Source organism: Phaenicophaeus curvirostris, chromosome 1 (genome assembly GCF_032191515.1).
Source record: "Phaenicophaeus curvirostris isolate KB17595 chromosome 1, BPBGC_Pcur_1.0, whole genome shotgun sequence".
NCBI lineage: Eukaryota > Metazoa > Chordata > Aves > Cuculiformes > Cuculidae > Phaenicophaeus > Phaenicophaeus curvirostris.
Genome location: NC_091392.1, coordinates 50,573,267 through 50,600,929, shown reverse-complemented (window position 1 = coordinate 50,600,929; position 27,663 = coordinate 50,573,267). Strand labels below are relative to the sequence as shown.

The following is a 27,663-nucleotide window of genomic DNA, read 5'->3' as shown; positions in this document are numbered from 1 at the left end:
TTTTGCAAGAAATGGACTGAATTACAAAGACAGATTTGCTACTACAACAGGAATCAATATTCATCTTCCAAAAGTCCAGTTCTTGGATATGCCAGTGATTAACAGCTTGATCAAGACACATAATACTTCTATGTAATCAGTTAGGACAAAATAACTTGTTTATGTTCTAGCTGTGTTGTGAACCTTGTGCTACTCTGTAAAGGCTAATAAGATCCTTAAAAGACATGTATATCTGAATGAATATAGCTGTTGAAAATCTTCACTTTATTGTCATCCAAACTGAAATTTTTAAAGGATAGTGAAGGAAACTTTTGTCCCTTTAGACTGAAATGTCACCCTACCTTTGCTGGGATTTATATCAGTACTTCATAATAGGAACTTACAATTTGTCTCAAATTAAATGAGATCACCTCCAACGTTCAGGAGAAAAGGGATCAGGTTTTCCATAGATGAAAATATGTCCCTAATCCCCTTGTTTTTAGGGAGTCTGCATTCTCAAGTATCTTTTTTTTTTTCTGATCTGAATCTCCTGTATTATACTCTTCTTCTGTTGCCAAATTCCTTTTAAGGATTTTTTTTTTTGAATGATAGTCTTTAGTCCAACACACCAATTCCCAATATGCTCCATCTTGTGTCCTCCCTTCTCTGAAACTTCATTGGATTTGCTTTTTCAACTTCTCTCATGACCCTACATCTTCTTCACATCATGTCCACAAATGAGGCAGAATAACCAGAAGAATGCTGCACGGACATGGTGGGGCCCTGGGAAGAAAGCCTTATTTTTCTTTCCACACATTTTTCTTTTATTCCCTGCTTCTTTGTGCTAATAGTTTATCTTATAAACTAAAACTCCTTAAGGCTGTGACTGACAGACCTGTGCTAGATTGGAAGGGATTATTTGCCTTCATTAACTGGTGACACAACCAGAAATTCATTCCAGACACCTAGTTGAAGAAGTTGAGTTGTTCAAGAGCAGTCAGTAGCTGGATGTTCTGTAAGTTAGACCATATTAAAAAAAAAAATGCATCTGGAGATGGCGTTGCCCATGAACAGACTTTCTGAATGTCAACCATTACACAGTTTCACAGAATCACAGAATAACCAGGTTGGAAGAGACCCACTGGATCATCGAGTTTCTCTACAGAGCAGCTTGCTTCTTAGGTATACGCTAATACAGAACCATACAGACTTCAGTGTTATACTGCAGTGAAGTAAAGAAACAGCAAAAACAGTGTTGTTCTCTCCTTACCTTTGTCAAGAACCCATACTTCCACAGGAACAATGTATGTTGTACAGAAAATGCCTTCTAATTGTGTCTTCTTATTACAAGCAGAAACAAAGAATGGATGCATTATTAAATTGACAGACAGGAAGCTGTTACCATCAGTAACCGATTAGGTTAAAAAAAATCAGTTTTCCTAAGGTCATTAAAAGTAAAATGTAGTTAATTAAATTATTTAGTATTAAAAAAAATCAAATATACATAGTCACCAAACAAATTTACTCTAACAGAAATGGCATTATTACCACCTTACATATGAGCTAAGTTCAAGGAGGTATTTGCTAGAAACCAGAAATTAAACTAGATTGTGGACTGCAGTCACTAGGCCATGCTCCCTCTCAGATGTATTTCAAAAGCGAATCTGAACCTGCAGCTCTCAAGCTTTCAGATTTGTTCTGCTCCTTCCTAAGAAACAGATACCTTCAGCACTTCCTTCCAGCACTCTGGCTCTGGCTGGTGAGGTGGCCAGCAATGACTAAAGCAGGCAAACTGATCAGCTGAGGAAATGTCTAAGCTCCTTTTGAATTTTTATTTGTTATTTCACATTCTTATTTAATGCCTATTTATTTCCACTACAGAGACAGCTTATATAAAAGCCCAAATCCCAAAACCAAAATCAAACCAAAAAAAAAACCAAAACCCAACATTGCCCTGAAGGAAAGCAAACAGCCTGTTTACTGCATAGTTTGCCAGGAAATCCCATTGTTGTAGCGGTGAGTAAAAGTCCTGCACCCTGAATAATATCTTACTCACCCTAAATCATCTATGAGCCATGTAGCTTTTCCTGATTAATGAAAGTGGTCAAATGTTTTAGAACACTTGCTAGGAAGTCATCTTTCTGTGCATGACCATGCTGATTACTAAGCTGTGATGGTTTTACACGCGCCCTGTAAATCAAATCCTGATGCACAACAGGAAGTTTTCACTGCCAGATCTTAGGAGGTTTAACACAGCATCAACATGCTACACAGCGAGCTGTTAAAATCGTCAAAGGGAGATATTTTGAAATGGAAAAATACAAGAGACAGCTCAACATCTATTTTTGTTCTAGCTTTTCAAATTTTTTGCAATTCATTAATTGGAGAGTTCATCAGAAGAATACATTTTGAACTGCCACTGAGAAAGATACTATAGAAACATGAAATGCTTGCCACTGTATTGAGATCAGCAGGGCAGAGCAGTAAAGGAAGTTTTGCAGGAAAATAAATATAACTAAACAAATGTCATACTGAAAGTAGGTTAGGACAATACTAATATTATACTTGGTTAACTTCTCTCATGGTTTATGCAGTTAGTACAGATGTTTAGTGGCTGGCACCTTCTCAGTTTATATATCCAGAAATACTATGATCCGTCCCTAACCACTTTAAAATTATGCTTCCCTTTGATTTGCTTATTTTTCAAGTTCTCTCAACTTGGTTAACACAGAGCATACACAAGAGTCATCAGAAATCTGCACATCTTACACAGGGGAATTATCCCTTCGCATTTACCAGACAAAACACTCTGCATTCCTTTTCTGAATTTTAAATAAGTTATGCTATCTTTCGGCCAATGTCCTCTTGCCAGTAAAAACAAGAATGAAAGGTTTGTGACCTTAAAAACATCATGGGCAAGTGAAGATTCGCACAAAATATTCCACTAGTAGGTTTGAGTATAGATAGATGCTTCCTCCTCTGCCAGCTTAATCCCCAAATACCCTCACTGTCAAAAGGCTATTGTTAAGGCATGGGCTTCCTCCAAGACCACATCCTGTGAATCAGGTCAAAGTGAAACACAGAACTGCTTTAAATGAACTACTCTTTGCGTGCCCTGTGTGCAAGTGCAAGAAAAACTACACAACTCAAAGAATTAGTGTACTAGAGAAATAAAAGACAGTGGACCTAGACCAGCATAAAATTAGCAGTTCTCATTTGTAATTGATGCCCTTATTATTTACTAAATACAAGAGTTTCTGCTACAAAGAAGCTAAAGAGTGTTTTCAAAAGCAGAGATTAGAACAAGAAAAGTCACCTCTCCTTAAAAAAGGCCTTTTATTCTGTAACTATTTATACATTTCACACCATCTTTACTAAGAGGAAAGCGTATCAAATGCATTGCACTTAGGACGTTTGATGAGTGTTATGCTACTCCACAACAGTACAATACATTCCACATCTCTTAATAAATTGTGTTAGGGTCTAAATTTTGTCAGGGACTGTGATGATCAGATATATCAAAACTGACGAATGCGTCTCCTGGAGTAAAACTCTATCTCCAACTTGGAGCCAGGCCCACACTGATGCTAGTCACTGACACTGAAATGAAGAAAAAGCCCTTGCGAAGAAAGTAGAGAAAATAACTCATTATCTGGATGTTATATTCTTAATTGATCCCTTAGAAAAGACAAATGATGGGACTGTGGTTTTGATGTGGACGCTGGGATTCAAGATATATATGACTTGAAATTCCTAGTCCTGCCACAAAGTCCCAGCCCGAGTGTGAGAAAATCATCTATTTCCCCCTTTAATGTCTCTTCTCCCTCTGCACTGTAGGGATAATATTTTTCCCTTTCTCCCACACTCTGTGTAATACAGCTACACAGGGCTGCAACTAAATTCTCCTCTGTGCGTGCACACAATCTATTGTGATAAGGCATTAATCTAATAAAAGTTTTTAGTATAAAGGTTTGGTTGAAACTCAGAAAAAAATCCACAGAAAAGACATTCTCATACGTTTTGACTTGAGGGAAAAGTGTTTCATCTGAACCGAACTTCCTAATCTTGGTAGTACCTCTCACTTTGCTGGGTGCATTGGGATGTTCCTGTCTTCTAGGGAGCAGTCTGTACATCCTATACAAAATGCAGCCAGCTGAAATACTCACTGCAGTGCTCCTGAAGGGTTATTTAAAGGATTTCAGAACCTGAAACTGAATTGGGTTCACAGAACCCAAAAGAATGAGACCATCAGGATGGCCACTGAGTCCCTTTCACGAGGAAGGAACAGTGCTAGTAATCCTGTGAAAGGCAGGTGTACAAATCTGCTTTGAAGACACTGGTGATGGAGATGAACCTTCTGCATACAAAGTGTTCCTCTGTTTAACTACCGTTACTGCTGGGAAGTTTTGGTAAAGTCTAACTAAAACCTCCTGGGATATAATATAAGCCTTTTATTTTTACCTAGAGATGGAGACAGCTTATCTCTATTTATGGTCATGGAGAACACATTACCCCAAGGGGCTGCCAAGAGTGTTGCACCAAGCAAATGTTGCTGGGTTGCTTAAAATTCCGGAGCTCTGCTGGTGCATCCACTGTGCATCAATGTTAAGACACACTTCCATTTTCAAGGAAAGGATTTTTTAATAAAGTTGTTGGGTCAGGAAATCCAAAAGCAGCTTCCCTAGGCACAGATGCAATACAAAAGTGTAAGAGTAATTGTTTTCTGCTGATGCCAAATACCAGCTTTCAACACACAAATGAATATGAAATACATTGAGTTCCACATTTGTATTTTGTAAGAGAAACGAAACAAAAGCAGTAGAAAGGTAGGTAGATGTCTTAAAATCAGAAATATACCCTTGGTAAATAACCTTCTGACCCACGATCCCAATTACAAATTACAGACAAAACGCATCTTACAACATACACTCAATATAATTTGCTCACAAATACAACAGCTTTGAGAGCTGATGTTGTGTTACTGTACAAATTTATCTCAACTGTATGAAAATGTGCTTGGTAGAGGTGATTAGAAAATAAACATGTAGCAATGAAGTTGACTCCAAGCTCACAGAGCATGAGGCTTTTACCTCAGTTATCGTACACTGTATACAGATGGTGCTGGATATGTAAAGCACATTAAAGATGCAGTTATCTGTTTGATAAAGAAATAATTCAGAGCACAAGGCAAGAAGCTAAAATTGCTGACAGTCTGAATTCCTGCCAACTGTCCTGGCTTCACTGGGGCTGTGTGAATTTTAAAAACACAAGAGTCCCAGGTGACAGCAGTGTCAATTGAAATTTCTGGCAGCTAGTTCAGTGCTTTTGAAACAATGCTGGCTTCCCATCACTAGTGGTCACTATGGGGAGAAGATAGGCGGTTTCTGGCTGCTTCTGCTGCCCTTTTTGTTGCCTTGGCTGTAGCACTGTAAATGAAACACCCGGCACAATTAGCAGCTTCCTTTCTTGCCAACCCACAAGGCAGACATCTCCAATGCACTAGTACTGAGAAAAGGAAAGGTTTGTCAAAATGGGGAAATAAACTCATTTATATATGTTTCCTACAGTCAGCATGTCAAGAAACTCAGTGGAGCTTGGCCCTGAGAGACTGGACAAAAAGGCATCCAAAGAATTGAAAGCTCAAAGAGATGTGGGATTGCAACAGATGGTCTGCCTGGGAGACATTTGGGGAATGGTGGGAAAGGGTCACACTGAACCTAAGTAAATGATGTGGAAGGGTTAGCTGAGGAAAGATGGAGATTTGGAAGTCCTTCATGGCACACATCTGGTTTTCTAATGTGCACAGTACTCTGTTGGCATAAGCAGGAGCTCCACCCATGTATGGAGAACAAAAATATTTGTCTTTGGATCTGTCTGGATAGAGGAGCCTAACTGTCTTCCAAGTTTGGTGTCTGGTGACGGGCAAGAGTTACCACATCACCAGCAAACTGCTAACAATTGATGAGGAAAAAATGGGAGGTTCTCCAGTGCGTTCCAATGTCCTCCTGCAACAGGGCTGGCTGAACGACAATGGAGGCCCTCAGAGAAAGACTGAGATGCAATAGCATGATACTAAATGAAATGGACCTCAAGAATCACCTCAACAGCAGCAGCATATTTTTGCATAATCACATCAAACTATTTAGCTTTCTTTTGTGACATTCATTTCAGTAATGTTCACTTGGTTTCAGATCCCATTCTTTGTTGGCTGTGCTCCCCAGCTAAAGCACGTCTACTCTTCTTCTCTGTTCTGCTGGTTTACAGACTGCTTCGCCTGCCTTACTGCTCAGATTTCTGTGCAGAACAAGCCAGGCACATCTCTTTCCACACGTGGACACATCATATTCAGTCATTCTGCCCCTCACTACAAGAAAGACATTGAGGTCCCAGAGAGTGTCCAGAAGGGCAACAAAGCTGGTGAAGGGGCTGGAGAACAAGTCTTCTAAGGAGCATCTATGGGAACTGGGGTTGTTTAGCCTAGAGAAAAGGAGGCTGAGGGAAGACCTTATCACTATCTACAACCACCTGAAAGGAGGTTGTAGAGAGGTGGGTGTTGTTCTCTTCTCTCAAGTGATAGTTGATGGGATGAGAGGGAATGGCCTCAAGTTGTGCCAGGGAGGTTCAGATTGGACATTAGGAAAAATTTCTTTACCGAAAGGTTTATCAGGCACTGGAAGAGGCTGCACAGGGAGGTGGTTGAGTCACCATCCCTGGAGTATTTAAAATACAGGCAGATGATGTGCTTAGAGATATGATTTAGTAAGAGACAGGTACGGTAGGACTCAATGATCCCAAAGGTTGCTTCCAGAAGGCCTTGCAGAAGATCCATTTCCTGAGTTCCTCTGAGATGTTCCTTTCTGACAGTTAGACTGTTTTATGATGAACTTGTTGGGGCTGGACTCCTCTAAGGGAGAACATGAACTACTTTCCATGCATCCTCTTGATAACTGTTCCTCCATACTACAAGAATCTTAACATTACCCCCAAAAACTGAACTATCCTGAAAAGTTTTAGGTTTACATATGTATTACTGGATCAGTTGTAGGATCTGACTAGCACTTTCCAGTAACGCATAGTGACATGAAAAATGTTGCAGTCATGACAGGAAGACTTGATTAGTGAATACAGAGAAGAATCAGTCATATGCAGAAGCCTGTAAAGATGTCTGCCAACAGGAAGGAAGAAGAAGATAAAGCAGACAGCAGCAGACAGATATCATGGACAAAGAGAAACTGAAAACAAGAAAAAGATAATATGACAACAAAGGAATAAATCAACTCAGGGAAGAAGGCTCTAATCTTATCATCCAAGTCATATAACCAAAAGACTGCAATTAATATATCAGATTCAGCTAAGAGAAAATTCAGTTTACAAGCATAAATGATAGTGCAGTGCTCTTGAAAGAGGAAAGTTTGATGATGGGAGGAAAACCTTGGGAATATTAAGCACAGCACTCCCAGGAACAGCCCCAAGAAGCTAGGCCAGAAAGCCAGCATGTGTAGCATGGCTGCTGACTCCCAGCAGCTGCTCAGCTTTGTGCCTGAAAGGATTCATGGCAGCGCCCTTGCAACTGCACCATCAAATGTGTGAGGACAGTCAAAATCAATCACGGTGACCTGGATCAAAATGCCGTTGCAGTTTTAGTACAGGACAATGCAGTGCATATTAATCATTTAGTAACCAATATAAGTTGGTTTTGCAAAGACACTCTTTCTTTGTTCCTTTAGTTTTAAGCAATTGCTTTAATTACCTTTCTACACTACCACTTGATATTTTTGTATTTTGTTACTGTTTAATAGCCCATTCTATAATGAGAACAGTCTCACAAGGCATCCTAGCATAATCTGATAATTTTGTTCTCATTAATTTATCAAGTAGTATGAAAGTGGTGGCACAGAATTATAAATAACTCTGTACCCTCCACAGTTGGAAAAATATTAGAAAAGATATTGATGTTTTCAGATGTGGGTTTGCATAAAAACACTCTATGATCCAACTGCACAGCAAACTCCATCTACTTCAAAGAAAGCCAGCATTTCACCTCATGAATCCAGCAGCTGGATTTCTTTCCTGTGTACATATATAGGAATAAACTTTTGTCTATATGATACTCAGGGAAAAAGAATGTGCTCTGGATGCTTACATTCAAATATTTTGCATGACTATTCCGATCACAAGTGTTCATGCAGTCAGTTTAAACATTACCGGGTTTAGCAAGAAAACACATGGACCTGTAGGAGACTTAGGTACCAAAGCACAAATTATGAATATTTTGAACAGAAGTCAAGTTGAATAAGCCACACACAAAATAATTGCAATCATTAGCAACTTTCTATTTGCTTTCCTAGAGTTAACTATGTTCTATCCAGTTGTGAAAGAAGTTGAACATAACCATCTCAAACTTCTTCTGCCACATTTTTTACTAAAATAATATTTTTTATTAAATTTCAAACTGCATCCTGTCCACAAAAAAAAAAAAAAAGCAAGCATGACTCCATGTGCAAGTCCAGCAAAATCATGTGATATAGGAAAGACGCCTAGCTGTATTCCCAACCAGCCTTGGCAAGGCAGTTGTGTAAGAACACCAAAACAAGTGTCAAAAGTCATGAACAATCAGGTGTGGTGAGACTGAAGGCCATAGAGGAAACAGCTGGGTGGCAATGACCTACTGTATTGACATGTATAACCCAAATTTATCTTGGAATCCTTAGCACTTATAGATAGCAACAGGATATGTCATAGTGACTACATGTGTCAGTCTAAGAGCCTTCCAGACAGGATGAGAAGGTTGGTGACCTGCAGTGCAGCATATGTAAAATATCAAAGAAAGCAATACTAAGGGCTGCAACCCAGCAGCCAGGGGCAAAAGTTAACCATGTGAATAATTTGTATTTTCTATTGTCTTTTGAAGCTATCCATCATTTTCCCTCATAAATCAGTTCTGCCTTATATCGAATGATATAAGCATATGAACAGTATGTTATATAAGTAGATTTTATTCTCAGTTGGAAACTCAGACTAGGTATGCATTACATTTTGATTTAAAGAACTTCTAGTTGGTGACTGTTATAATGAAACATTCCCAAGGTACATCACTGTATACCACAGGGCCACGCAGGAATATCACATTTGATTAGTATGTTTGCTAACCAAAACTCTATTGGAAACTGCACTCACAAATAGTCAAGCTTTGGTAAAACACAATCTGTAACGCAGAACTTGCATATAATTAGCACATCTAAACAGACATGAACCCTAACAACTCATTCAAATTCACGCTTAGAACTACTACTTAGATAACCTGGACATATTGCTGAAGCTGCCAGGCACTGAGAAACAGTGGCATGGATCTCCATCACTGATGATGATAAATAGCATTCAATAATTTTAGCTGATATTTTGAAATTTACTAGTAAGGAAAGCCTTACAATAATTTATTTGTCATAACCACTAACATTATAGTCCAGACTATATTGGCAAAAAGATTTCATGACGTGCTTAAAAGGTGAATAAAAGAACATCCTTCAAAAAAACATGCCTGGAAGAACATTGGCAAAGGGCTGCCACTAAGCTTTACTGGGAATGTTGGAATTGTGAGGGAGGAATATAAAAAGGCTGCATAAACTTCTTGAATGGTCAGCACTTCTGTAAATTCAGATGGCATAGGAAGGTTTTTAGACCATCACATGAACAAACTGGGCTTAGTCTTTAAGGATCATCTTGCAAATTGCTCAGCTGCCTCCATTCAGAAAAGAAAGAAAGATCTAATGGCTGGCAGGTAGTTTTCTGGAGGTTGCTTTCTTTCATGTTTTTTTCTTTAAAAAAACCCAGTATTTAAGATTACAAATATTGCCAAACTCTTGAAACATGAAATAGCAAATTGGGATCACAGTTTGGGTTCATCTAGCCTGTTACTTTACTCACTACCACTTCAGCAGTGCTCATAAACAGATGTCTTGGAAGTATAGGACTTCCATTAGGTCTCACGCTGACCACCAATAGTTCCCAAGTGCTTTAATATTAAAGACAAGATGCATTGTAATTTTCTTCACACTTTTTTAAAGAATCAAGAAACATCATTCAGTCAGCAAAGTAATTAGTTTGGTTTTTGGGTTTTTTTTCCTGAAAATAGAACTTGCAAATCTGAGTTAGTTTTCATGCAATAGCCATTAAAGGGCAAAAGAGGAAACATAAATAATATTTTCTATTAAAAATATACAAGCAAGCAGGAATTGCATTGTGTTGGAAAGTTGTATTACTATCTTCATGTTGCATTCATGGCATAAAAAAGGGCTGTTCATCACTTCTGGTAGAAAAGAAATGAACAGTCTGTTCCTTCTTTATATTACTATATAGCATGTCTGAGACCACTAATGCATCATCTTTGGGAGGCAAGGAGAGGTGATGCAGAAAACTCCAAGGGAAAAATTAAGTGACATGACCAAAATCTCATGGGGAAATATGTGGCAGGGATTAAGAAGGAAACCAAATGTTCAGGTTCCCAACCCTATGCTTTAACCACAAAACCAGCTTCCTTCACTAATACCCAATTAACCCAGTAAATAAAAAAAAAAAAGAAAACCATTATGTGCATCTTGCCACCTTAAAAACTCAAGTGTCCTCAAACTACATATGAAGCAACTACAAATATATGTTTAATCCCAATGTGGTAATCAGTTCCACAAACCAAAAGTACTAGAAAAGCAAGGGAAAGTAACCTCACATAACATTGCTTGCTGTAGCTGTTAAACCACACATGCAGCTCTAATTTGCTGACTGAAAGACCTACAGGAATATGTACTACTGACAAGATGGGACTCAATACTCATGTTCAAAGCATGAAAAATGCTTTCAGCTACAGCATAAAGACTAGTAGAATATTTAGCAGAACTTTTTAATGGTCAATCAAGACTCAAAAAGAGCCCCCTTGCAAAAGAAAAAAACTAATAAGTCTAAAAAATATCGTGACATCGAACTGCAGACAAACTTTTTCTTTTTTTTCTTTTTAAGTCACAATGAATCAGAGCCAGACAGGGGCTAGGAAGAAGCTATACTGCAGAAGAGAAAAACACAGGTACTTCACTAAGAAGCTGTTTTTCTGGTTCAGCAGCTACACAGCAAGAATAGCCAGATTATTTGAAAAGTGAAAAGAAAATCAATTACTTGGCTTTTTTTTAAAAGAACTTCTCTGTGGGAATAGGTGTGGGCGTGAGAGCTCTTTTTAAAGTTCATAATATAACATGAAGCAGCCAATATATATATTTTTTAAAGTGCTGTCATGTCATTGCTCAGCTTATTGGGTGCCAGAGTGATTTTTCTCTACTTGTAATTCTACTGATCCTTATAAAAATGCATCTGTGAAGCATTTAACATTAATATTTTTTTTAAAAAAGAATATTTATTCAAACAGCAACACTAAGAAAAACAAATTCCAAGCCTGCTATGCAAGTTCACTGATGACAGCAAAAGCCCATTTACCCAGCTACATCCAAGTTCTGCATGCAGTAGGTTCTATCGAACCTTTGTTTGAACAAATCAACATTTTCTGAGAACTGAGACCACAGGTAAAGTTTACAACTAACCTTGCTATCTTCGATCTCCTGGGTTTTTCCTTGAAGTGCTCTCCTCTCTCCAAAATCACAGGTTGACTTTAATGCAAGCTGACAAGAAAGCATCGAGCTCTCTGCCCCAGTAAGCTCCAAAGACTTTGGTGAGTACTGTTGCGAGCCAGAGGGGCCAAGGTTTGGTATTGGGAGGGCAGTGTGAACAGGCTTTGACCCTACGGCTGGCTGCCTTAGCTTGGAGGCAACCCCAAGTACAGGCATGGCTTCTATAAAAGTATCTTCTTTCTGCCAAAGAAAATGCTCCTGACCTCAGTCTGGTAGACTCCAGCTTCAGCAATTCCAGAACAAATACTTTAAACAAAAGTAGCAGTCATCTTTTTCAAAAACTTCTTAAAACAATAATATTACGAGTTTCAGAAGGAAGCAAAACTTTTTCTTCATCTCTCCCCTTCTCCCTCGCAGCCACTCACACGCGCTGCTCAGTGAGTCAGTGACTCTGTAAGACTAAACACTCCTCTGGGGCGTGAACTTTTCTAGAAGGTAACTGCCACAGAGCTGCCTGTCTGGGATTAAAGAACTCATAAATTCACTTTCTCTTCTTCCTACGGCATTCCAGGTCTGTGCGTTAAGTGAATGAAGGACAGGAGAGAAAGAAGACGTGAAACCTCCCCGTACTCCAACTGTCAAAACAGCTCCAAGACCACAACACTGGAAGCAGAGACCTCTTCCTGCCTACATAAATAACCAGCCCACATCTTAAAAAAAAACAAACCTCTTTTTTTTTTTTCTAATTTAAAAAAAAAAAAGGACCTGAGTAGTGGCCAAAGAAAACAGCTGTTGGAAGAGTTTTGATCCCGGAAATAATCTCAGCAATGAAGCTGTTTGTCTGATTCCTGGCTATTTTTCACTGCTGACAACCATGAGCTACGGTGTTTCGTTCCCTGTTCCTCCCATGAAATCAGGTTAAAATCATGCAAGAGCATGGCTAGGAACAGACGCTGAATCACAGTGTGGGTAACGTCTGTCTGTGCTATGAAAAATCCATACAACAGCACAGAGCAGGATATAGGAAAATCATGAGCATTGTTAGAAGATTTAGTCAATACAGCTTCTCAGAGCTGTGGGTTTTTTTGTTTCTTTCTTGGTGGTGGTGCTAAAATCATCTATTCAGTGTTAACACTTCCCTTCCTAAAAATGTTTAAAGCTCCAGGAAGTCCATGTCCAATGCATCATTTCTGCTTGTTGGTCATAGAAATATTCTTTAAGTAGCACAAATGCTTACTTAAAAGGACAACTGTAGAAATCCTTCAAGAGCCTATACCAGGGCAATCCTTTTTAACCTTTGATATACAGAAAAAAATGTGCAGAAATTAATTTTCTATGGGATTTTATCAGTCAGCATTATGGTAAAAATACTCCATATGTTTTTCTTGTTATCTTTTCCAAAATAAAACACAAAGTGATAGGATTACCTGAGTCCTAGTCTTCCACTAATGTTTACAGGGTATTAACTATGCCTTCCCTGAAGAGTATGTACTATTAACAGTGTAGATGTAAACCCAAGAGAAAATAAGTGGACTTATTAGTTCTGAAATTAAAGAAGGTAAAAGTTAGAAAAAACATTGACAAGAAAACAGAGTAAATGAGAAGCAGACCAGAAGAATCCTCTGAAAAAAAACTTTGAAATTATTTTGCAGAATAAAACTGTAATACACAGTATTTTCATCTATCTTTCATTTACAAAGACCACTGCCACACTGATTACTGACATAGTAGTTTAAAAATTCAAATCTCTATACTGACTTATAAATGATCCCATTGTTTTTTGTAAGTTGTAGGAGTGAATCTAACCTGGTTTTGGATTCTGCTGAGTTTTCTGCTGATTCTTCTGAGTGTGTGTACAGAGGATTAGCAAACTCATTTCAGTATCCTCTGCTTATCTTCTCTTTTGCTTTGCCACCGCTAACAGTAGCCACAACGGGCTTTCTGCAAGTCTGCAGAAAAGTAACAGCTCTGCATTTTAGCCAAGTTCAGCCACAGGATTCACCACTCTGCTCCAAAGGGTGGAATATAGTTGTTTGGTGTGACATTTTAAGTCTTGTGCAGAGCAAAGAGGAAGAAAGCTCCTTGTGCAGTCTGTATTTGTTCTCCAGCATCATAAAGTACTGTGGCTGTGTAAGGAATTTAGGTTTCTTAGGCACAACTGTTAACAGTTAACGCTTTAGAATGTGCACATATGCAAAGGCTGAAGTGGACCACAGGAAACGAGGGATTTATCTCTTGCGAGGTCCAAGGAGATGAAAAATACTCATGAGGACTTTTAACCAATGATCAAGACAAAGAATAAGCTAGAGTCACGAGACAAATACTTTCTTAAAAACTAGTTTGCTAAAAAGATGTAATTGAATCTTATTCTCAGGTTTATAATTTTACAAAGTAATGCATTATGATAATCTTGCTGTTCTTCTTTTGAATACGAATGATGAGGTCATGATACCCACAGTCTCTTTTGCAACCTATTTTCCCAAAACAGAAACCCTAAAAGTAATAAGTAAGGAAGCTTAGTAAGAGAGATTCTTCACCATGATGTGAAGTTGGAGTTAATCTTTCAAAATAATTGTTAATTACATTATGATTTTTAAGCTATTGCAAGGTCAGAGCCATCAACTTCAGGACTCCATGTAGCTTGAATTTATACAATGATAAAACCCAGGAGTGCTTTTGGACTGCTGTAGATACAAAGAAGAATCTACAAGATTATCAGGCAATGGAAAAGGTAACAGAGGAAAACAATAATAATACTCCATAGACAACAATGTGGTTACAAGCCTGGTTTCAAGTCTAGTCTTCCTTTTTTAGTTTTCTTTCATTCTAATTCTAAACAAAAGATAAATAAACAAACATCTGCTATCCTTAGAAATCACTTAGCTACATTTTTCACTTGAAAAGCTTTAGTATACCTCATGATGAATGTGGGGTTTATGAAGGACGTCAGGGGAAAAGAATATTTAACAGCTAAGCTTCAGTAGTGTTTTCCATGCAAACAGGAAAGCACAGGATAAAGCATCTGTGAACAACATGCACAAACTGGCACCAGATGCAGGGGGTGCTGGTGCTGATGCACGGAACGGGCAGGTGATGGTATCACAAGCAGATGTTGTCTAGGCCCACAGGGATTCTGTAAAAGGAGGAGCAGGGCATAACTGTGAGGAAGGGGCAAAGTTGGAAGCTGCAAAGAGGGGTGCCTTTTTAGGCGTTGCACTGGCAATGTGAGTTTGGTGGGATTGTCCTCGGTAGCTTTGGACCAACCAAAGCTATGCAACCATCAAGCAGGGCTGCCAGGGAGAATCCAAAGAAGGAATAAGGATGATGTAGACATGTGTGAATAGAGTACAAACAGAAAGAAGGCATATCTGTGAGAAATCAGGTGCTGAGAAGTTGCAAGCAGTGGCTATAACACGGGATCATCAAAGACAAAAGACTGCCTGGCATGAGTGACAAAAGTATTTCTGATGGGATAGAGAAAGTAGTGAGTAAAAAGATACGGCTGACAGAAACAAGTGATGCAACTTCTCTCAGCTACATGAAGCTGATAAAGACATTTGTAGAAAGGAATTGCAAAGAATCAGGTCAAGCTAAACATGTACAGAGAGAGGACCTGTAGGTTTCTAATTTACCTGCTTAGACATTTATCAGCTTAGACATCCTCAAGCCAGGCAGTTAGGGGACAGCATCTGGATTCAGGATGCAGAAGGATGAATACAGATCATGACTGAAGCTCTGACACAAAGAAGTGATGAAGTTGTGCAGGAAAGGTGAGAGAATTATGAGGGAGATAGATGACAGCTGAGCTGTGGAAAAAAAACAGAGGACAACATTTCAAGTGGGATGTTAGATAAGGAAAGAGAGACCAAAAAATGGGTAAACAGATCAAAGGTGAAAACACAATTCTTAGTAGTCTTGTCAACAGTAGTGGCAGTTCCAGTGAAATGTTGAAGACAAGACCATTTCTTTATCTAATAACAATTAAAACTGATGGCAATCTGGCTATAAAGCATGGCTCCGAAAGTGTCAAGCAATCAATGTTCTCACGGAAATTATGAGTTATGGGTTGATCTGTACCTCAAAGTAAGACAGTATGTATGCATTCAGTTTAATAATCCCCACATCTCAGAAAAAGCTGTAATGTTTATTTCATATATCAAGAGTAAATGCACCTGAAATCCAAGTCACCACATAGATATCTGTCAGTTGTCATCTTAAGGTGAACTTTTGTTCTCAAGAATTAACAGGAATAATCAGTCAGAGCACAACACCCCAGCATACTTGTCCTTCCCTTCATTGCGCCTGATACCAGAATGAGTCCCATGAAGGCTGCTTCCCTTCTGTCACCCCTTCCCCACCCCCAGCACTCAGAAAAACAGCTCACATGAACTGAACAGACAGCTGGCACTGTCTCCCAGACCACAGGAAATATCAAAAGAGGGGACACCTGCCTCAAAAGTGGAGCCAAGAGATTTGTTTGCTCCTTCTGGTCTATGATCTTCGACAAGGAAGCTGTTGCCTGTGTCCAGGGTCAAACAGGAAATGTCAGGGGTTCCAGAGACTGCAGAGGTCTGTTCTGAGACATTTCCCTACTTCATCCCACTGGTGTAACAGCTGTGTGTATAGTTTACGTGAGCCAGGCCAACTTCTGAAAGAGCCTGAATGCATCAATTCAATCACACATTTTCCTGAGCACTGATTTCAGGTAGGCAGAAAGCTTTCCCCAGCTGGGGACAGAGAACTCCTGAAAAAGCAACCAACAATAGTAAAATACTAAAGAACCTGAAATAGCTTCTGAGACTTTAAAAAACAAACAAACAAACAAACAAACAAAAACAGGTAAGCTAAGTTTAAACTTTTATAATACATCAGTGCTGACATACAGTAAGATGTACTCTGCCTGTTTGGTAGAACAAAGTGTGTTTAGTCTATCAGATAATGATGAGACAAAGTGATCAGCTCTTACTCATGTTCACAGCATAATTCTACCAACATTGCTTTTGTTATTACAAAAAGTCAGCTGAATCCATTAGTCTCAAGGTAAGATACATAACAAGTATTCTAGTCCTATCTGCAAGTACATAATGCTACTGAGTAAGCTGCTATTGTTTTTCTTAACAGTTTGGAAACCCAAAGATATTTAAGCCAAAGCCAGTTACAATCACAGAAAAAGGTGCATCCGGCTTCCGAAAGGAAATCTCTCTGCTTCAGCAGAATGTTTGGGGAAGTTTTTCAAAGAGGACAACTTTTAAATAAGAATATCGTTTTATCCTGTGGACAATTTTGGCCCTGCGAAGCTCAGCTAGGAGTTTATGGTTTTAGATTCATTAATTGCTAGAAGTGATCAGATTTTTACAATTCTTATTCATGCTGTTCATTTGTGGCACCTTTCATCAGATGTTTTCAAACTTTTATGCATAATTTAGTACCATATCTCCTTGTGAAATATGGAAGATACATTAAAACAGTCTCAAGCATAACCGTGAAGCTAAATGACCTTCCTAAGTCTATGCAGGGCCTTGATACTCTTTGGTTTATACATCTGTATGGGTTAAAAAATTATTTCTCTTTGTTAAACACTGTATTTAATCATGAAGTATTTGGCTTAAAGGAATTAACCTTAAATACTATAGGATTGGGAAATGTAAACAAAAATTTTGTAAGGATAAGAAAGGACTAATGGTAACTATGTAAGTATTTATATACTGACCTCCTGACTAGACCATGCAGCCAGCTGGTAAAGCTTAATGAAAGCGTCGGCTTTCCTCTTTGGGAGGTGGAAGAGGAAAAGAAAAAAAAAACAAAAAAGGCAGATAATCCATTTGTTCCTTCTTAATTAAATGAACCAAGCAACAAATGCTGAAGACTCTCAAAGCTGCTGTAAACTGCAGCTAACAAGGAAAACCCCTCAGTTATTTCAATTTATATAAACCAATATGAAAGATTATACACATCCTAAGAATCAAAGTGCCAACTTCTTTTTCCTTTCTTCCTTGTTTCCTCAGTTTCCCGTTTACAAACCCTCTCCAGGGCTTAGTGTCCCATGGCAGTCACTCAAGCTCCTCCAGCATGCTTCTGGCCACTGGTAGGTACCTCCTCCCTGTTGCATTTCTGCACTCTTCCCCATCTGGCTTTCTCTGAAAGGATTTCTGGCTTTGTATCCCCTTTGGTGGGCTGTGTTGAGTTACTGATTTCAACTCTTGCATGCCCTGTATCCTTCTGTCTTAGAATACACTACACGCACATGACTTCAGTGTTGCATTGCCAGAGGAGTATTTCCCTCACGTCCCATGACTTTTAAGAGTGCTCCAGCTCTCTCTAGAGTTACTGGAGAAATGTCTAAGGTAGACAACACAAAATCAGACATTTCTAGAATGCATGATTAAGTTCTTAAGTGATAACATTACTTTTAGTGGAATTGGTAAGAAACATAATCCTTGTGCTGTTTTAACGAATGTTATTAATGTTAGTGATGAAAATGGTTTTGCTCTGTTTGAAATCCTGACCAAGGCTTGAATTATCTTTTCTCACCCTCAAAAAATGGTCATCATAAATTCTCTCTGCTCTCAACACAATTTCCCATAGAACAAAATTCTCCTAATGCACATACAACCTTAAATCCTGATAGAATATTTTACAATGCTAAGGAGATGTCTGTAAATCCTAATTAGATGAGAAGGAAGTTGGCAATGTTTGTGGGTAATCAAAGCTGTTCTGACTCTTAATACTAAGTGTGAACCGCTCAGAACTTTCATCTAAAATGTCTTTAGCAAATAAACTTAGTGTGAAATTTTCTAACAAACTGTATGAATTAACCCATTAAGATAAAGAAATTGAAACTAAAATGAATCTGCTGATCATCTGCCATAAGGTAGTTGGCATAGTGGCAAAACTATGCCTTCATCTGCTGGAAAGGGAAACTTTCCTCTTACAAGCATTGGATCTGATAGAAAGTTTCAAAATCACAGCCATGCTGGCATTTACTTCAGGACTGAAGTGAAAAAGTGCTCCATAAGGTTCCCATTGGTCTATTAAAAAGAAAAAAAAAAACCACTTTAAAATAAGCTTAGAAACATCTGCTACAGTCATGAGCAGACTCTTGGCCAAGTGCGGCAACAACAGTAAGAGACTTTGAAGTCAATCAGCTCTGCTATCACCAGCAGATACCCCTGCAGTCAATGGAAATTACTGCATAGAGAGTTTGGGAGATACGGGGAAAACTTGCTCTGTCAAAAGTGAATATAGACAGCATGAAGAAAGGAACACATTTTTTAATAATAATGAAAATGGTTAGGAGTGAAAGGTTAGCAATAGGTGTTTAAAAAAATTAGAAGACTACATTAATACTTAAAGAATAGTTCATGAAAAAAAGATGGGTAGCTTTTCAGGGACTAGCTTTGATATTTGACCTTAAACAAGTGTGAGCTGCAATGCAGCTGGAGGATAAATTCCAACTCGCAATCTACTGTCTGCCTTCTTGCCTTGAGACTGTAGCCATTCAATGCTGGCTTGCATCACCCACAATTTATAATACCTGCTGTGCTAGCTATACCACCTATACACATCTGCTTCCTTGTACCTTGCTCTAGGGTACAACTATTGCTGAATACTGCCTGCTATTCCACACTGCTTATCAGTATAGATGAATGATCCAAGCTATGGTTTTGATTTCCTATTGCTCATTGCAGGCAGTCACCGTAACTAATTTTGTTATCAAGTAAGCCTTCCTACAATATCAACATTGTTGTAATTTTCTTTAACCACATGAGTATTTCATATTTATCCTGTATTTCCTGTGAACTGCACTAATTCAGGAGATACTGACAGGCATAATTTCCTATGGCACACTTAACATCTCAGCATACCTTTACCTTAATCTGGTGCTGGATAGGTGTACTGAAGGAAGTGCATGTCCCATGGCAGTGTTAGATTTATGGTTGAACTTAATGTTCTCAATGATCTTTTCCAACCTGAATGATTCTATGTTTATATGTGACCCATTTCCGTACAATTTCCTCACACATCTTCTACTTCCAATGGTCAGAAGCAAGATACTGTGGGAAGGATCCTTGCTCTGACCATTTCGGATGTCAGGTTCTTAGGTGAGGACAGGAACTGCAAAATACCTTGAAACGACACAAGGATTTTTGTTTTGTTTTGTTTGTATACGCAGATGTGCTTTTTATGCCCATGCCTTTGTGCTACTTTTCTGTTCTGATTGAGGAGTTATGGTAACACATTTTTTTGCAGCACTTCTTCACCAGAGCTTATCACCACACTCACTGTGGTTTCCTGCCCCTTGACTTATCCTTGGCTGGCTGGAGCTCTTGCAGAGATGGGTACTCATCTCTACCTCCAAAATATTAAGTAGACAGACTCTGTGTGTCAAAGAATGAAAAACCTTGGCTATGTATGGTTTAACTGTATGTGGGTGCTCTTCTCATTCAGACCAATATTGGTCCAACACATATACTAAAAATGTCAACTGTCTGCCTCTTTCTGCTGTTGGCCATATGTGAACATTTCCTATAGTTAGCCTGGAAAGCTTGTGCCTTGCTCCATTCTGCTGTGATCAGAGCATGATCCAGGCCAACTGCTGAAATGTATTCTGTATGTCACTAGACCAAACCTTCCATTTTTTTGATCAAAAGGTGTCAAGGATGAACTGCTATTTCTCACTACCAAACACCTCCCATCTGTACTATACCACATACTTGTGCTATCTTAACATAAATCTAATAGCAAACTGTATTTTCTCACTGCCGCTCTGTCTGTAGATGCATGATTCAATCTTTTGTGTGTACCTTTATGTAAATATCAGCACACATGTAACATGTCTGACAGTCATTAATGCCCTTTGAGCAATTCACCTGGTTTGCTTTGTTTCACAAAAAAACACTCAATAACACACAGCTGTCAAAAATAACTTCAAATCCTGCAGATGTTAGATGCTTCCTTCCTGCTTCTCAGCATACTATGGAGAAATATTACCTTACAGATGTGGTGGGTTTTTTTTTTAAAAAAAAAGCTAGGATTATTTATTATATTGGACTTGCTTACCTTCATGGACAAGAAAAGGGCTAGACAGGAGACAAATGATAAAACTCCTCTCTCAGCTTTCATCCTTCAGTGAGACTTTTAGAACTGTCATATGTAACAAGCATATGGCAGCCATAAAAGCAACATCAGCATTCACAAATTAAAAAAATAAAATAGAACGCAAAAAACTTTTTGTTCCACCTACAATAACCCTAGGATGAGCTATGAAGAAAGCACAGTTTTATCAAAACCAGAAGGCAGACTGAACCGGTTACTTATCTGGAATATCCAGCTAAATAGATACTATTAGTTAAAAATCAAGAAACAATAAGTTAACAGCCACCAGTGAGAATGTCAGCAGTGGCATGGACACAACGGTGACAGAGACCATTATCTATAGAAAATACCTTCATTAGAAATTCATATAGCACCACAAATAACAGTTCAATAACTGTTAACAGGCCCAGGAAGATTTTCAGCTGGTACAAAACTGTATAATTCTGCTTACTTCTCTCAGCCAAGTCTGAGACATACTAGTATAGTCTCTCTCTCTACATTTAGAATAGGTATAATTAGATTCCATGCATTATTCCTTTTTATTCCTTTATTGTTTTCTTTTACTTTCTTTGAAAGTCTTATTTTTTTCATTCCATTCCTTTCCATGCACCCAGTGAGAGCATATTGTCCAGAATAAGAACAAGATGTGTAGGCAGTATTTTTATTTTCTTTTCAGAAACCAGCATAACATTACAATTTCTGCAGTACAAACCACCTGAGAAACACTGAGATCTGTAAGTAGCAAAGCATTCAAAAATCTACTTTGACAACCTGTCAAAAGATTCTAGTCTTCTCTGAAACCTACTTCAATTTAGGAAAGACTTCTCCTTTTCCCTATATCCTACTATACAGGATTTTGTTTCTAACTCTCTTTTCCCTCTTACTGTTCTGCCATGGTTCCCTGAACCCTCTCGCTGTCCTTCACAAGTCTCTACATTTTACTCCCTCAAACTATAATCTAGAACTTTTGCTTAAATTGTTCTGCTTCCTTTTGGCCTTTTGTGGTCCTCCTTGACTCTACTGTATTTGAGCACTTTCATAGTGCTTTACCTGCCAAAGAAGTCCAATTCCTAATGCTGTCGGATGCTACTGCAAAACCAGGACTCTGTGCTTGCTTCAACATATTAGCTAAAGAAGAGGGGGGAAAAAGAAGAAAAAAAAAATGCAGTCCGGTACCTGACCTGGAAGAGGTTTTTTTTATGTGATTAGAGTTTGAATTCTAGGCTAGTTACATTATGGACAAATTGTGATTTTCTAAATTGTGATTTTCCCACACTTACAGAACTGAACTCTGTTTTTTGTTATATGGGAGTAAATTTGCAGAAAAAACTTTGAACTTCCAATGAGTAATTCTAGATTTATGCCAGAGTAATTGAGAGCAGAATGCAGCCTCTTGGTTGCTCATAAATATTACACTGTTTAAGATTTCTGTCATCCAACACACTTGTGTACATTCCAGTACTTTACCCTAACTCTCTTTTTTCCTTTAGGCTACTCTACAAGTTGGCATCATAAATATTTGGAATTTTCAACACAAATCATATTTGGAAATATTTTACATCCAAATCAAGGGTAAATGTAACTACTGATAATGTAAATATCAAGAGAAGCTTCTTTTTCTGTAGAAAATCTTTAAGCATAATACGGAAGAAGCATATTTCACCACTGACGGAAGCAGTGTGCATGACTGTCCAGCTCTTTTTCAGGTCTGCAGAACTTTTTATTGTTATTATTTTATTGATTTCTTGACTGCTGTGAGTTTGATTAGCAGGCAGCTCAAGAAGTTCTCTAAATCTGTATTTTTCAAACTGTTACACAACTGTTTTGTAATAATTCAGCTCACTACAAATAAAAATTATTTCAATAAGGTGTACTTCCTACGCTTTGGGTAAACTTTATCCCTGATATGTTTAATTAATTCCAGTGAGTTTTCCTCCAACAGGAAAGAATTTAATGTTTATATTATATGCCAACAATTTTTTAGATTTAACAGAATGTGGATCCTTCTTTTGTTATAACTTCTGTTTAAAAATGTATTCCAGTAGGTTTCTTTTTGAAACAATTTTTCTGATAAAGCCACTCTTTGTTTCCTGTCCATAGAAGCCAGTGGGCTCACAGAGATATGCCTGTGCTTGTTAGTGGCTTCAACCCACACTTATTGTCCACAAAACACCAAAGTAACTGGAGCTTAAAAATTCTAACATTGGCCAACTGAGACTAGAGAACTACTTTTCTTTGATCTGAGATTTCAAGAATCCCATTCTTTCCCCGTCTTTGATGAAAGACAGTTGGTTTCAATTTAAAAAAAAAAAAATAACACAAAACATTCAACAGGAGACTTTTCCAACAGGAAACAGAGTTAAAGTAAGTCAAACCTTAGCAAACCTTTTGCTTTTTGGATCATACCCTCAGCTGGGTATGAATATCCCCAGTCATTTCAAACTTCAGCTTAGGCCACCTCAAGTTCTCACTAATTATGTTTGGATTTACATTGTATAAATGAAAGCAAAATCTTACAGATCTGCTATTCCATAACAAGGTTTCAAATTAGGCTGTTGAAAGGTCAGAATTTTAAAGGTCTTTGAGTAATCAATTCTCACTGATTTCAAAGTGAGGGGAAAAAACAATCCCCATTTGCAGTGGTATCAGGGAACCCAAGAACCAAGCCCAATTTCCACAGAAGTCTTTCCACAGACAGAAATCTGTCCATATACTTCAATGGCCATATGTGCTCAATAGTTCTCACTCCAAGACTCTGAGGCTGGGATTATATTATATTCACTAATGTAAATCAGTTCAAAGAAAATATAGAAATTACTGGGGGTTGGAGAAACTTTAGGACCATCGTGAGATTTGCTTAAACTGGCAGGCCAAACTATTCGGCATCACTTCTATGAACTCTTTGAAACAAATTTGGCTTAAGCAGAAGCTCTTCTGAACGGATTAAAAAATTATCAAGGCTGGTTTTAAAAATATATTTATTCTAATTCTCTTATTCCACTAGCAGCCAAGTTGAAGTGAAAACTCATCTGTGAATGGAAAAGTGTCATTTGAATGGAAGCAGGTTATGTAAAGGCTGAGATTTATTACCCAGAATAAAATCTGAATGTTATATTGAAAGTGCTAGTCTGAGAAATCAGGAAAGGATTTAGAACCTGAAAGCCTCAAATGCTTTTTAAATTATTTTGTATCCATGTAAACATGTTGGTTTTCTCCTTTCCCAAATGTCCATGAGAAATGTCTTTGGGTATGTTTGCCATGACACCCCCTATATGAGCAAAATTTATATTCCCAAATATCTTCCAACTTCTAACTCCTATGCCCCAGAGTTTTGACCCTAAAGGCAAGGCTCCCAGAGTCTTTTTGAGGTCTATTACAAACCTTCTTATAGCTATTGATTTTATACAGATGAGACTATTATAGTAGCAATGGAAAGCAGTAGCAAACTTCAATACTCTTTCTTTATGTGTTTCTGTAGTAGGTTAAGAGTTGTAGCCACAGACCAGGACCCAAAAGGCTGTACATAGCACAAAAAAAAGAGCCTGTCCTTCCCTAGTGAATAGTGGGGGTGAGAGACATCATCCAGATTTTGCTGGTGATTCCTCACCATTGCCAAATAAGCCAGTATCTTAGAAGAGACCTGTACTGTGAAACCAGAGAAGACTGATAAACCATTACAACTGTGATGTAAACAAAATGACTGTGAGTGATTATGATCATTCAGCCACCAGAATGCAGATGGAGCAGAGCAGATACTCACAAAATGTGTCTACTGTACTTTCAAGAGAAGCAAGATGATAGACTACCTGTCTATCCATCTATCTGTGTCAAAAGCATTATAAAACCCTGGCCATTCATTATTTTCATGATCATTTTATTCATATACCTATGTATTGAACAAGTAAACTACTACTGTATTCTTAAGGTTACAGTAAGGGGCATTTATGAGTCATGACTTGGATTGTACAGTAGTTTCATCATTACCCATTCTGCTGTTCTTCATCTGATCAATGTAGGAAAAAATCCAGGTTATTATGCATACCTCATGACTGCATTTCAGTTCAAAATCCTATGACTTAAGCTGCCTTCTAATGGTTCCAAAGCCCTTAATTATATAGATTTCAAAATGTAGCCTATAACTATTATGGGCCCAGATTGAAATTAATACTTGGTTTTCTTTCCCCTGTTAAAAAATTCCTTACTTGCCATGTTGGTTCTTTTTTTACTTTAAAGTTTCTTTACTAAATCAAAAGTTTTATTAACAAGCAGCTCTTAAAGAGGAGAACTGAAAGTCACCAGGTATTTTTTTCTGCTTGCAGTGCAACCTGTTTTGAAACAATCACTGCGTCTATAATTTGCTAGATGTATGCATAAATTACTGTACTTAATGAGTTATTTTTAATTTTCTTTCTCACATTAAGTCAAAGGTGATGAGGTATAGATTAAAATACTCAAGTTCAATTACAGTGAAATAAGCTAATGTATACAAGTAGCCTTCATCTGTACACTAGCATAATGCACTTCCTAGAGATTTGATCTTGCAGCTCTACCACATAGTGATTTCTCATTGCCATCAGAAGTTCAGTCATCAGATGCAGACTATAAAGACAAATCCATTTCAAGCCATTCAGCAGAGCTTGCAAGTTGGAGCTTGTGGGAGTTATGCAGATAGAGGGCAGTAGCTGGCTCTGAGGTTTTAGCTAATTTGTTCACCACTCCTTGAAGCACAAAAGCAGGAAAGGAAACCACATGAAATATTACATCATCCTGCATTTCCAGGAAGGTTCTGAAACAATTAGAAACTACTGTTACAATGTATACATGTTAGTTGGTTCTTCAAGAAAGTCAGAAAAATGGTCACAGAACTGTCCACTTACAAGTGTAACAGCAGAGTACATATTTGGTTGTTATCCACTGGGCAATACAATGCATACTGAGCACTTAAAAAATAACTTTAAAAGCATGAGTGCTTATGTTTCTGGCAATGGTGATTTCATTGGGAAATGAATTTAGATAGTCCTCTAATTTTGAAGCCATACAGCCATCATGGTTTTCATTTGGAGTGGGACTCGACAAAAAGTATTTATAAAAATATGAGGAGAAAGATGGAAGTTGTTTCAATAAAGACTAGACAAAATGTATTTAGAAAATCTATATTTTAGCTCAAAAACTATTAGGAACAAATTATTCCTTCTTTACTTTTACAAGTATTTTTTATTTCTACTTCTTGTCTGTAAACTGCTTTTTCTTTTTCAACATTCTTCTTCACAACTGACCTGTTTAAATTACATTTTAAATCAGACAGTGGTCAATTTCAGTGATTATTTACAGCCAAAAAAGTACTGAAAAACTTATCTCTTCACTACATTTATTTCAAATATTTAACTCCTAATTTTGAAAGTGTTTCATTTCAAAACATTCCAGATGTTTTACTTCAGGATGTTAAAAAAAAAACTATTTAAAACATGCTAGATCAAAGAAAACACTTTTCTTTCTCTAAAACAGTTTAAAATTTTTAAAATAGATTTGCACAGCTGTAGGGCAAAAGAAGAATAGCTGATGTTGGCAAGCAGCTGTCGTGCAACACGCATGTTTCACAAACGAATCATAATTGTTTCTCTTGAAACTTGTGCTCCCCCATCTGTCTGTTGTATCCGTTACAGAGAGGAACGTGTCTCTATCAAATTATGAACTACATTTTGTATTATGTTAGAACACATGTCTGAACTTGCCCAAAGGAAAGCTATCAAATTACTTCCCAGACAGCTGCCCTTCCTGCAGAAGATGCTTGACGTCTTAATGGAAGAATGACATTGAAAAACCGTTGAGGCTGCAATTTGAAGCCTACTTACTTCTTCAACTGTTTGACCAACATTAGACCATAAAATAATGGTTTAATTTTAGACAAGGAGACAGTAGGACTGGGGATGCAACTGAATGTGGCAAGGGAGCATTTGAGAAGACCAGAAGAAGTCCCAGTTAAGGCCTGAAAGGAATCACTTCTGGGAGTGAGAGGATTAAAGAAGTAGAAGGGAATTTTGCCTATTCTAGGACACACACAAGAAATTCATCACATGCATCTTTATAGATCTAAGCCTGAGCAAGCCAGCCCTAGCTGTAATTATGCTCAACAGACAGAAACTAGAGTCTGGTTTAAGGGTGAGACTACTCAACCTCCTGAAATGCATGTCCCCTCCCACTGATCATACTGTGAGCCACCCTTAGATATTTCAGGATTTCAGACACTCAAAGTTACAGTTTCAAGTTATAAATAACGTAAGAAATAGTGAATGTAACTAGCCACACCTTCCTCTCAGGACCTGCATTCTGTCTGAAAATGTCCCCTTGCCACCAGCAGTTTCGGGAACTTAATATTTCTCTTTGTTTATTTTACTTACTCGTTTTGAAACCAAGAGTTTTGTACTCCTTGGACTGTGTACTTCTAAAAGGTAAAACCATCTTTTTTTTCCTTTATTTTTTTTTCTTCTTTTTCATTTGCTGGCATGTTGATAAATTGATGGTCCCAAACTTTCTCGACAATATTTAGCCTACAATAATGCCACAGATTTCCATGTAAGCTCATAGTGAAACTAAAAATCAGACACGATACAGATATTGAAGGCCAGCAGTGAACAAAATCTTGGCTTGGGTGTAACTCCTGTGCTAATCTGAGAACTACAGTTCTGCATCAGGTAGCACAATGAGACCTGTTTCATTTAAGGACAATATTAAGCCCAAACAGCAATAAAAAGGCAATGCCATTATTTTATTCTTAACCATACATATGGGCCCATTCAAGTGGTGAATACCATTAGAAATAACAATAACAGGATAAAAGAATTATGCTATTGTAAAATTCCTTTGTGGAGGAAATATTAGTCTCACAGAGTGTAAAGTCAGTATTAAGTCTTAAGAACTTCTGTACACACCCTCAAATTTGAACAGTTTTCTGGCAAGTGAATAATTGGTCCCAATGCAG

At 37.9% G+C, this 27,663-nt stretch overlaps 1 protein-coding gene across 10 annotated transcripts in view; it reads right to left on the bottom strand.

The window, feature by feature from the left end:
* Positions 1–27,663, bottom strand: part of NAV3 (neuron navigator 3) — a 563,826-nt gene that overhangs the window by 269,507 nt on the left and 266,656 nt on the right. For 2 of the 10 annotated variants that reach the window (XM_069857982.1, XM_069858012.1), the window contains exon 1: positions 11,562–12,076. The exons of 4 other annotated variants lie outside the window; for them this stretch is intronic. In XM_069857982.1, coding sequence (XP_069714083.1) covers positions 11,562–11,804 — 243 coding nt within the window. In that variant the 5' untranslated portion in view covers positions 11,805–12,076. Of the gene's footprint in view, positions 1–11,561; positions 12,077–27,663 lie in introns of those variants that run through there. 4 more of the 10 variants (XM_069857991.1, XM_069858001.1, XM_069858061.1 and 1 more) reach the window with 4 other exon arrangements.